This window comes from Megalobrama amblycephala, linkage group LG3, assembly GCF_018812025.1.
Source record: "Megalobrama amblycephala isolate DHTTF-2021 linkage group LG3, ASM1881202v1, whole genome shotgun sequence".
Lineage (NCBI taxonomy): Eukaryota > Metazoa > Chordata > Actinopteri > Cypriniformes > Xenocyprididae > Megalobrama > Megalobrama amblycephala.
The window spans coordinates 42,862,059-42,873,878 of record NC_063046.1 but is presented as its reverse complement, the minus strand read 5'-3'; the positions used below and the strand labels follow the sequence as shown (position 1 = coordinate 42,873,878).

At 36.2% G+C, this 11,820-nt stretch overlaps 1 protein-coding gene across 2 annotated transcripts in view; it reads left to right on the top strand.

Moving 5' to 3' along the window:
* The first annotated feature begins 4,422 nt into the window (after nt 1-4,422).
* cpne7 (copine VII) overlaps nt 4,423-11,820 on the top strand; it is an 82,940-nt gene continuing 75,542 nt past the window's right edge. For both annotated transcript variants that reach the window (XM_048185558.1, XM_048185557.1), the window contains exons 1-2: nt 4,423-4,471; nt 6,633-7,170. In XM_048185558.1, the coding sequence (XP_048041515.1) occupies nt 6,997-7,170 (174 nt within the window). In that variant the 5' untranslated portion in view covers nt 4,423-4,471; nt 6,633-6,996. The remainder of the gene's footprint in view (nt 4,472-6,632; nt 7,171-11,820) is intronic.

Genomic DNA, 11,820 nt, shown 5'->3' with positions numbered 1-11,820 from the left:
GAACCTCTCCAGATCCATAAAGTTACTAAAAACATATTTAAAACAGTTCATGTGACTTCAGTGGTTCTACCTTAATATTATAAAGGGACAAGACTTTTTGTGTGCCAAAAAAACAAAATAAAGACTTTTCAACAATATCTGATGGCTGATTTCAAAACACTGCTTCGGAGCTTTACGAATCGAATCAGTGGTTCGGAGCGCCAAAGTCACGTGATTTCAGCAGTTTAGCCGTTTGATAGGAGATCCGAATCACTGATTCGAATCAAAAGATTCATAAAGCTCCGAAGCAGTGTTTTGAAATCGGCCATCATGAGATATTGTTGAAAAGTCATTATTTTGTTTTTTTGGCATACAAAAAATATTCTCGTCGCTTTATAATATTAAGATTGAACCTGTTCAATTATGCCTTTGGTGGGAATCATTTAAATGGCTATACTGTGACGTGTTCATTCCCTGAAGAAAACTCAAGAAAACTGCTGTTTTAAGGCGACTTAAAAAACAAACCAAAAAAAAAAGCACTTTTTTCTTAGTGTGAAACACTTTTTAATAATCTAAAGGACCTTTTCACTATAAAGAACCTTTTGTGCGATGGAAAGGTTACGGATGTTTAAGGTTCTTCATGGAGCCATAGATGACAATAAAGACTACTGTCCTATCTAAAAAACAATAATAATAAAGAGAAAAAAAGTTGTGGGTGGACAAAAAAAGGTTCTGGGAGCACAATAATGGCATTTGTTGTGTGCATGTAGGTGTTTTACCCCTGAGCATGCCTTCAGACTGCTATAAGCTGACAACTGCTCTGCTATTAGAATGAGACTTTATTGATTTGCAAGTTATGTTATATCCTGTCTTGGTGTTTGTTTGTGCATGCATCCATGCTGCTCAATAAACAAATGACAGGAAACTCACTCCAATTTAATGAGAATATAATTTGTAATTTATCTCAAAATCTTGTCTAATGGCACTCTTATGATATGTGATAAAGACAAATTTGCTTCTAGGACCTTAGTGCTTTTTGAAAATCCCCCACAGAAGAATCCTAGTCAGATTGTAATGTATCTTAAAATAATATTATGTAAGAATTGTCTAACAATGCTATTTTCACCACTTTTGCCATTATGCCACTATGCCATTATGCTATAAAAAAAATGAAAGCATCAGCTAACAGCATAAAAGCATTTCAATAACTCTTGAGCCTTCAACATCATGTTCATGTGGCTAGGCTGATACGCCACACACTGACATTATACTCTGAGATCCTGATAACAAAGATACATGACGTTAGGCCGTCCAACAAAACAGAGCCTTTGTGTCTTTCAGTAACATGTAATGACAATGAAAATCTAGGGATAATTGAATTCTCTTGTTTTGTGTAGATGCCTTTCTGGCCTGTCCTCAGCCCTGTGGTTTTAAATGGATAGTTCACCCAAAAATGAAAATTATTCCATGATTTACTCACCCTCAAGCCATCCTAGGTGTACATGACTAGCTTCTTTCAGACAAACACAATCGGAGTTATATTAAATAATATACTGGCTCTTCCAAGCTTTATAATGGCAGTGAATGGGGCTTGAGATTTTGAAGCCCAAAAAAGTGCATCCATCCATGATAAAAGTAATCCACACGACTCCAGTGGGTTAATAAAGGCCTTCTGAAGCAAAGCAATGGGTTTTTGTAAGAAAAGTATCCATATTTAAAACTTAAACTATAATAACTGTCTTCCGGCAAACGGTCGTACGCATCGAGTTCTGGTGGAAGAGTGACCTCTGACCTGACATTTGACGCAGGATGTAGGTATATCGTAAGCTTAGATGCAAATAGGGCTGGGCAACAAACTCAAGCTCCTCTTCTCTTATATCGAAATCCTCCATCCTAATTTGTGACCAGTGTTTTGTTTTGCTCAATCCTCTGTGCTTCCACATTCGTCAGTACATCATACGTGGGGTCAAAGGTCACTCTTCTGCGGGAACTCGACTTACAGTGCGGCTGTTGCCGGAAGACAGTTATTAAAGTTTATAAAGTTTTAAATATTGATATTTTTCTTACAAAAGCGCATCGCTTCGCTTCAGAAGGACTTTATTAACCCCCTGGAGCCGTATGGATTATTTTTATGATGGATGGATACACTTTTTTTGGCTTTAAAATCTTGAGCCCCATTCACTGCCATTATAAAGCTTTGAAGAGCCAGGATATTATTTAATATAACTCCGATTGTGTTCGTCTGAAAGAAGATAATCATATACACCTATATGGCTTGAGGGTGAGTAAATCATGGGATAATTTTCATTTTTAGGTGAACTATCCCTTTAACGTCTCCTGATAGCAATATAGTAAATATACACATTTAGATTAAAACATATATAAAGAAATAAAAGCCAGTATTATGTCATTATGCAGTGCTTAAATATAGAGTATATATATACATACATACACACACACCGATGAATCAATGGCTTTTAATTAAATAGCAACATTTCTAGCCAAGTGGAATTTATTTTAAAGGATTAGTTCACTTTCAAATTTAAATTTCCTGATAATTTACTCACCCCCATGTCATCCAAGATGTTCATGTCTTTCTTTCCTCAGTCGAAAAGAAATTATGATTTTTGTTGAAAACATTCCAGGATTTTTCTCCATATAGTGGACTTCAATGGAGCCCTAACGGTTGAAGGTCAAAATTACAGTTTCATTGCAGCTTCAAAGCGTTCTACACGATCCCAGATGAGGAATAAGGGTCTTATCTAGAGAAACCATCACTCATTTTCTAAAAAAATAAAAATAAATAATATATATATATATATATATATATATATATATATATATATATATATATAATTATATACGTTTTAACAACAAATGCTCATCTTGAACTAGCTCTCTTCTTCTTCTTCTCTATTAGAATTCCAGCAGTGTAGACACTGCTAAGTGTATTACTGCCCTCCACAGGTCAAAGTTTGAACTAATTGTTATATACTTGCACTAGCATATTGTATATGACAATTTAGTTCAAACTTTGACCTGTGGAGGGCAGTAATACACTTAGCAGCGTCTACACTGCCGAAATTCTAATAGAGAAGAAGAAGAGAGCTAGTTCAAGATGAGCATTTATGGTTAAAACATATAAAATTGTTATTTATTTTTTAGAAAATGAGGTTTCTCTAGATAAGACTCTTATTCCTTGTCTGGGATCACTGTAAACTGTAATTTTGACCTTCAACCGTTTGGGCTCCATTGAAGTCCACTATATGGAGAAAAATCCTGGAATGATTTAATCAAAAACCTTAATTTCTTTTCAACTGAAGAAAGAAAGAGATGAACATCTTGGATGACATGGGGGTGAGTAAATTATCAGGAAATTTTAATTTGAAAGTGAACTAATCCTTTAAAGGAAATCAAAACACTCTTTTCAACCAAACAATCCATTATTATTCAACCATTAAATATATGAAATTAAAACATTTTGAAGTAAACGTTCTGATTATAAAACGATAGTGGATAATTTTCTTAGTTGATGTGATTAAAAAAAAAACACAACAGTGGTTCAGAGACTTAAAAGTGTATCATCAACATAATGAAAAAAAAAAGTCAAATTCTGTCAAAATGCCATTATCATTCCTTTCAGGAAGTGCATGAAAATGGAAGGAAAAGTTTCCTCTGTATGTGTTTAAGGAATTATCTTCATGATTTTGCATGGTATTGTTAGTATAGTTTTGTTTAGCAGTGTCAACTCTGTTACTTACCAACACTGAATGTAATTAACCCATTATATCCCTAAGTTTATAAGTAGTAAGTGGCATATTTAATTTTGGCAATTTATTAAAATTTAGTCTTTAACTACTGTGTACTAACATTTAAATTAATCATTTGATACAATGCATGTATAGGCGACATGTTTTTACATTGTAGGCTTATATTTAAATAAATACCTGCATGTAATTACAGCTGTAAATAATTTAGGTAATTACATCTATAATTACATTGTTGACCCTTTACACCTTAACCACCCTTAAACCTACTCATACCACCAAACAAACATGTCCCTAACCTTACCCGTATCCCACCTCAACAGCAGCTAAAGTGTTGTCCAATAGCCTACATCAACACAATAAGTGTTTATTTTTTTTTTTTATTTTTTTTTTATGTAAGTATAAAGACACCTCACATAAATTGTGACGGAAATATTTATAGAAATATATTTTTTAAAGGCATTATAACCCATATAGACATAATTTCTGCACATTCATTCAAGCTTGTTTTGTCGATTCTTGTCAAACCTGACGTCAGTCAAAGCCTTTTCTCCTGCTGAGGGTGTCGGATAAAGAAGCTGTTTAATTCACTCCACTGTGGCTCTTCAGCGCAACATGACGGCAGAGCCGAACTAGCGCGCGGTGGGCATGTGTCAGCCGCTCCTCTACACACACACACACACACACACACACACACACACTGAGAGAAGCAGCAGCAACAGCAGGTAAGAACATAGCTCTCTTATTTACAGTCATGTGTATTATTATTATTATGCTTTTGCATATGCGATGTCAGTAATGATTACCATATGTCATCTAACTTGCCAGTGATTGCAAGTCTTTGCGGAAAGGTAAAGCAGTAAATAAATATTTAATAAACAGTATTCGTTAATCGACACATAGCCTACATTCATGCAAGTTTGACGCGTAATAGAATATATAAAGTGGATTGTGGGTTAATTGCCAAACAAACGTTGCGTTGCTGGCGCGCGCGAGAGAAGTTGGACTAAAGTGTAATCTATTAACACTCACTTCCTAGTAGGTTTCTCTATTATTGCCATTTTATTCACGCCATTTAGACTGGGTTATTTGCGCTAAACCGGAAAAGTTTGGCGTATTCTTGTTGCATATTACAATGATGTACAAGCGCCAGTTGCTCGTTTCATGTGTCGTTTAACTTGTGGCTCGAATCAAATAATATTTCATGCTCAAGAGATAGCAGTCTTGTCTTGTAAAACGCGAGAAAGATCACTAACCGTGCAGTAATTTCCTCGCTAGAATGGCTCGATTGGTTCTTGCAGACAGTAAAGTGGATATGATGCTGTGAGAGGAGCTGTCCATGATCTGTGCTGCTGAACCGCGAGCGCACTGGGCTGCTGTAGCACTTTGCCGGCTGATATATTTACTCTTTTTGTTTATTTGATCATTTAAAGGGTGAGTGGCTAATGCATAAAACACATCATTAATGTTATTGGTAATGTGATGACGAAATATGACCGCCGGGTACGAATTATAGGGGGTGGGTTTGCTTGAACACCGTGAAGGTCTTAAAATTGCATAGTTTTACTGAGTTTTATCACAAAGTTACATGACAAGTTAATAAGAGCGCCTCTTTTGACATGGAGGCAAAAAGACCCTAAAACGCGTTCGAAATTCGCATTCGCGTCCACATATAACGCGTTTGGCACAAATTAGCGGTGGAATTTAAAGGATTAGTTCACTTTCAAATTAAAATTTCCTGATAATTTACTCACCCCCATGTCATCCAAGATGTTCATGTCTTTCTTTCTTCAGTCAAAAAGAAATGAAGGTTTTTGATGAAAACATTCCAGGATTTTTCTCCATATAGTGGACTTCAATGGAGCCTAAACGGTTGAAGGTCAAAATTACAGTTTACAGCGATCCCAGACGAGAAAATAAGGGTCTTATCTAGAGAAACCATTGCTCATTTTCTAAAAAATAAATTAAAATTTTATACGTTTTAACCATAAATGCTCATCTTGATCTAGCTCTTTTCTTCTTCTTCTTCTTCTTCTTCTCTATTAGAATTCCAGCAGTGTAGACACTGTTAAATGTATTACTGCCCTCCACAGGTCAAAGTTTGAACTAAATTGTCATATACAATATGCAAGTGCAAGTATATAACAATTAGTTCAAACTTTGACCTGTGGAGGGCAGTAATACACTTAGCAGCATCTACACTGCTGGAATTCTAATAGAGAAAAAGAAGAAGAGATCTAGTTCAAGATGAGCATTTATTGTTAAAACGTATATAATTTTTTTTTTTTTTTTTTTAGAAAATGAGCGATGGTTTCTCTAGATAAAACCCTTATTCCTCGTCTGGGATCATGTAGAACGTTTTGAAGCTGCAATGAAACTGTAATTTTGACCTTCAACCGTTTGGGCTCCATTGAAGTCCACTATATGGAGAAAAATCCTGGAAAGTTTTCATCAAAAACCTTAATTTCTTTTCGACTGAAGAAAGAAAGACATGAACATCTTGGATGACATGGGGGTGAGTAAATTATCAGGAAATTTTAATTTGAAAGTGAACTAATCCTTTAAAAACCAGCAAGGTCTGGAGGCGCTTTTTTAAGCGTCGTGTTTTAGAACGCAATGTCATGAGCAAGATGACGCTAAAGACTCTATATCTCATGTTTACGAAAAAAAAAACAATAGAAAAGCTGCACGGAAGAATGCAAAAACGCATTCAGTCCCTTCATATGGTATTCAGAGTGCTCACTTTTTAATTTAGCCAATATACTAACTTATTAACCTCAAAGTAAGTCAATAGTGCGATTTCAGTGCTTTTGTCCATTCATTGGATGTTAAAAGTAAATCTCTTTAAGTACATTTCTTACGCTCACATGCTTATTTCTTGCTTAGGAGTCTGTTGTGAAGAGGCTGTCAACTGAAGATCTCATCTGGGATTTTCCTGTTGTAATACTAATGGACATCTCTGATTTACAACATCCCATTTGATCCCTTTAAATCTGAACCACTCCCAGCAGCTCATTCTCTACTAAAGCGAATCAAACACAGAGATGTCTCTCTGTGAAGAACGTTAAGTCGAACCGACAGATCCGTTTTAAGACATTCCACATCTTTTGCTTTGCGAAGAAACAACACAAGGTCACATTTAAAGGTAGACTCCCTGCATGGGAGAGTCCTGGTTCAATCAAACTGAGGCTTTTAAAGATCGCCCGTCTCCCATCTCCGGTTGACCCTCCGCACTCAACTTTCTGTCAGGATGAGTGACTCACAGGAAGCGACATCCCCGGTGGCAGGGATAGGAGGCCCTGCTGCTTGTGTTTCCAAGGTGGAGCTGCGTGTTTCCTGCAAGTCCCTGTTGGACCGAGACACGCTCAATAAGTCTGACCCCTGCGTCATGCTCATGGTACAGAACCAAGGTCAATGGACTGAAGTGAGTTTTCCTTTTTTCCCTCTTTATTGGGGCTTGATTAGTTCTTTGCATTATTGGAATATTTATTTTACAATATTGGTTTTGTTATGATGCAGTTCAGTTATAAATACTGGCCAACCAATGTTTTTTTGTTTTAAATGTCTGTGGCCAATATCTAGTGATCAGTGTGGGCAACGGCTGATAAAATGCAAATATATTTTAAACAATTTAAAACCTGTATGAATCGCTTTCATCTGTAGAACCCTAAATACAGCTATGGATGAAAAAAAAAAATGCAATGAAACTTAAATGGATAGTTCACCCAAAAACGAAAAATTCTGTCTTCATTTAGTCCCCCTCAAGTTGTTCCAAACCTGTATAAAATTCTTTGTTCTGCTGTACACAAAGGAAGGTATTTGGAATACAGAACAAAGAATTGTATACAGTTTTGGAACAACTTGATGGGAGCTAAATTATGACAGAATTTTAATTTTTGGGTGAACTATCCCTTTAAGTTTCCTTAAATGCATGACTGTTTCACCAATCATTCTTACATTCGGGTCTTTATCGACCCGGATCTATATCTAACATGGAAGGATCTCTACCTGTCGTGATAATATAAAACTCCTCTGTTTGAGTTTGAGCAGATGTTTTATGCCATCATCACTGTCCTCGGCAAAGCTCATTTCCCAGTAAATTCAGCAAATAATAGGCTAGTTTTATGTTTGAGGTCACGAATATGAGCCCATTCGCGATCTCAAACGTATTCTCAAAACTTTATAATTTTCAACATCTTCAAAATCAATATTTTGATCGCTGACAACTTCACCAGATCCATCCAGTGACAGTGACAGTCATATTTAATTGCGTTCAGTACTTGCTCTGCAGTAAATCACTGAGCCATTTCATGTTTTGCTTATTATTTCGTTTTCTGTCTAAATGAGTCGTCACTTCAGCACTGTGTATCAGACATTGCCACCTTGTGGAATAAAGGTGAATTGCACTTATTCCATCATCTAAAATTCAATTATTGTTGTGCAGAAAAAATATACATACACTGATACACACCTCGGGTCGTTAGCGACCCTATACAATTTTTACAAAAAATGAATTAAAAAATAGGCATTCTTTTATAATTTTATGATTTTTTTCTTGTTATATTCTTTATAATGAATTGATTGAGGAATACCAAGAAGGTTGAAGTCTAACTTTAAAAAATGAATGAGGAGGAGGGTGGTGAATGACGTCCCGGGTCACTGAAGACTGAGGTATGCATTTAAGTTAATGATGACTAAGGCTGTTAGTCTCAGTGGTGAATGTGATTTCATCAAGTACAACATGTTCCTGGATCAACATCTTTGTTGGTCCTGTAACAACATTCCAATCAACCAATCAGATTTAGGGGGGCTTTCACACCTGATTATTATCTTGGAACCTGGTGTGTTTTCTCCCTTGATTTGGTTCGTTTAGGCATATGTGAACATGGCAATCACGCTTGGATCCTCACCAAAACAGTCGCTCCGAGACCGTCTAAACGAGGTAGTCTCGGCATGATTGCAAATGAACTCTGGGGTGGTTCGCTTGAGATGTGAAAGCAATCCAACCCAACGGACCAAACAATATCATATTCATAATGGAAATGTGTTATATAAAAGGCAGTTGTGTCTGATTCTGTGAGTGAGCACATTAGTTACTGCAGTTGAAAACTAAAGCGCCTCTTCATCTTAAAATGTTGTGTCCCGATGGATCCTTGGACACAGTTAGCCTACTAGACAGTGCTAGGAGATCCAGAGAGAGCGCGTTTGAATTAATACGAATGTAATATATAATTTAACAGCGAGAATGATGCATTCGTATAGTGTTTGCTGGTGTCTCGATTTACAAATAACACACACTAAGCTCCTATCAATCATCTTGATGGATGACGCATGGGAATCTCTGACCAATAAGAGGAAAGTTTTACTTACACATGATTTGCATAAACACATTTTGGTACGCTTTGAAATGTTGCCTTGTGAAAGCGAACCAAAACAAGGGGAAAATGCAACATTACAATAATTTAAGTCCCTGTTTCGGAACAAAACAAGGTGTGGAAATGCCCTAAGACATGTTCTTGGATCAACATATTTACCCCAATATGTTTGCAGATATTTAGGAAACATGCTAAGTTCACCTACTTGTTTCTCAGAAAAACAATGCTACAGCCCAACGTGTCGGAATGTCTGTCTTTGTTTTGGTCTGTGCGAAACCGTGTGCTGCCAGTTTATCCAATAGTATTTCGACATCAAAGGTTGCCAGCTGGTGGAAATACCATGTATTGCAGCCATGGAAACCAGCAAACAAACTGGGTCAGAGAATCGCAGATTCTACCTGACCTAAAAAGCCTCTGCATCCATCTAAAAATCACAGATAAAACACAGATAAATCAACTCATCAGCTTACAGTGTGTAAGTCTCCTCAGTTTTCGCTCCCTCTTGTTGCGTGTCCTCAAGCTGGCAACCCGCATCTTTGAAGGAGGGGGCGGGGCAAACAATATTTTGAATTTGGACTGCAGTACCTATTTCGACCACTGGGTGTCATTCCTACATAGAGCCCCTTTAATAAATCCTTATCTTGAGCAAAATATGCAAGCTGACATTCAGTACAATCTATATCTTTTATTTCAAATATATACAAAAGTCATTTCCGTTTTTTAGTTTGTCAAGAGATTTAAAGCACCGTTTTTTACTAGTGCGCATGTGCGTACGTTCTGTAAGAACAAGCTTTTGATTGAATCTGGAAATAAAGCAAAATTCTCAGATGCCGTGTCTGTAATTTATTGCAAAAAAAAAAAAATCTAGCATTAATTCAATCTCAAATGGGTTAATTAAAGAAGTTATTACTCCACACTGTAAAAAATGACCTTGATTTTAACAGTAAAAGACTGTAAAAATGCTGCGGTGAAAAACTGTCAATTGGTTTACAGAAAGTTTCCGTACTATATGTGGTGAATAACTGTAATAGATCTAACGGTACATTTAATGTAATTTTACGGTAAAATACCGTTAAATTCACAGTTTTTGGAAGTGAAAAATAACAATTCATTGTAAAATTTACAGTGAAAAACCGTAAATTGACATTCCCACAATTCCCTGCGTGACACTTCACATTTGATATATTTTCGTTGAAATAACTCTGTTTCTTCTTAGTTTTTCTCATTTTTTTCTAATCAGTTATGTACATTAGGGTTTTATGTTACATCTAATGTTGTTAAATTAATGTTTATTGCATTTTTAAAATTTCATGCATGTTACCATGATGGTGTTTAGTGTGTGTGTGAATGACACTGTGTGCACCTTCTATATATTAGTATTGTCCTCCTCAGCTTGTGGAAAAGCTGCTTGTGATGAACTTTGATTCATCATGTGACTCTTATCACCACTGTGTTTGGTGACTGTCAGTGTATTATAAAGGTACAAAACAGATATTAGTACTTCATTAGGTTGGTAAATTAACATTATATCAGTTAATGAAATACGTTATTTTACCGTAAATTTAACAGATTTTTTTTACGTTGCTACTGTATTTTTTACGGTAAAGTTATGGCAACCACAGCTGCCCTTTTTTTACTGTAAATTTTACTGGGATTTTTTTTTACTGCACCATCTGTGACGTCACTAACCAATGTGGCTGAACGATAGGTTTGCGACAATACGGTTTTGGTTGAGTTGATTTCTTCAACGATGCATCATACTATGGTAATAAAGCAGCGAGTTACGTTGTTGTATGAGAAACCCTCCCCAGGTTTGGAAAAAGATGTGGATGAGTAAATAAGGACAGAAATGAACCCTTTAATAATAGGAAATAAGATATACATAAAATTGCTCAACTGGAATCAAATTTGTTTTTAAAGAAAATATACTCACAATTCACAAAAATATTGGAAATGAGCGCTATATTGATAAAGTCGATAATTTGCAAATGACCAATATTGACTGATTGATTGCTCTGGCTAGTGAATGGAGGCTTGGGGCAAAAAGGCCACCAAAATGAATAAAAATGTCCCCAAAACTCAAAATATAGGAGCTCTGTATAAGTTTTTGTTTTATATTTATATCATATGATATAGTTAAGCAACATCACATGAATTTTCCCAAATATCAGCATGATAGCATGAAGTAAATACATTTGTATTTTATTTTTAATAAAACTGGCTCTTTCTAATCTTTAATAATTCAAAGTTAAAACAATCCTAAGTATTAAATTCTAAGCCTGTAGGTTTTGGGTTAAAAACTGATGGATGGGTATAATTTCGCACAATGCCTTCATTTGACATTCTGATAGTAGGGCTTGACTGTGAAGGTTGACTGGGCTGTTCAAAGTGCATGTGAGTGGGAATGAATCTAGGCACGGAATTGTCACACAGCAGGAAAGGGCGCTTGAAGCAGGGAGAGAGACCACTCTGGTGTTTTTACCATATCAAAGCAGTCACTGCAAGAAAAAAATATCTGGAGCCACAGCAGTGGTTCTGAAGACAGCTCGGCGAAGCTGCGAAGCTGTCTGCTGCAATGTGTCAGGCTGAAGGATGAAATCTTAATCCTGGCCCCATTATTCCAACAACTGTGTCACGTTCAACATCACAGTGAACAAAGTGAGAGACGCCATCCTGTTTCAGCTGCAGCTTTCATTGTA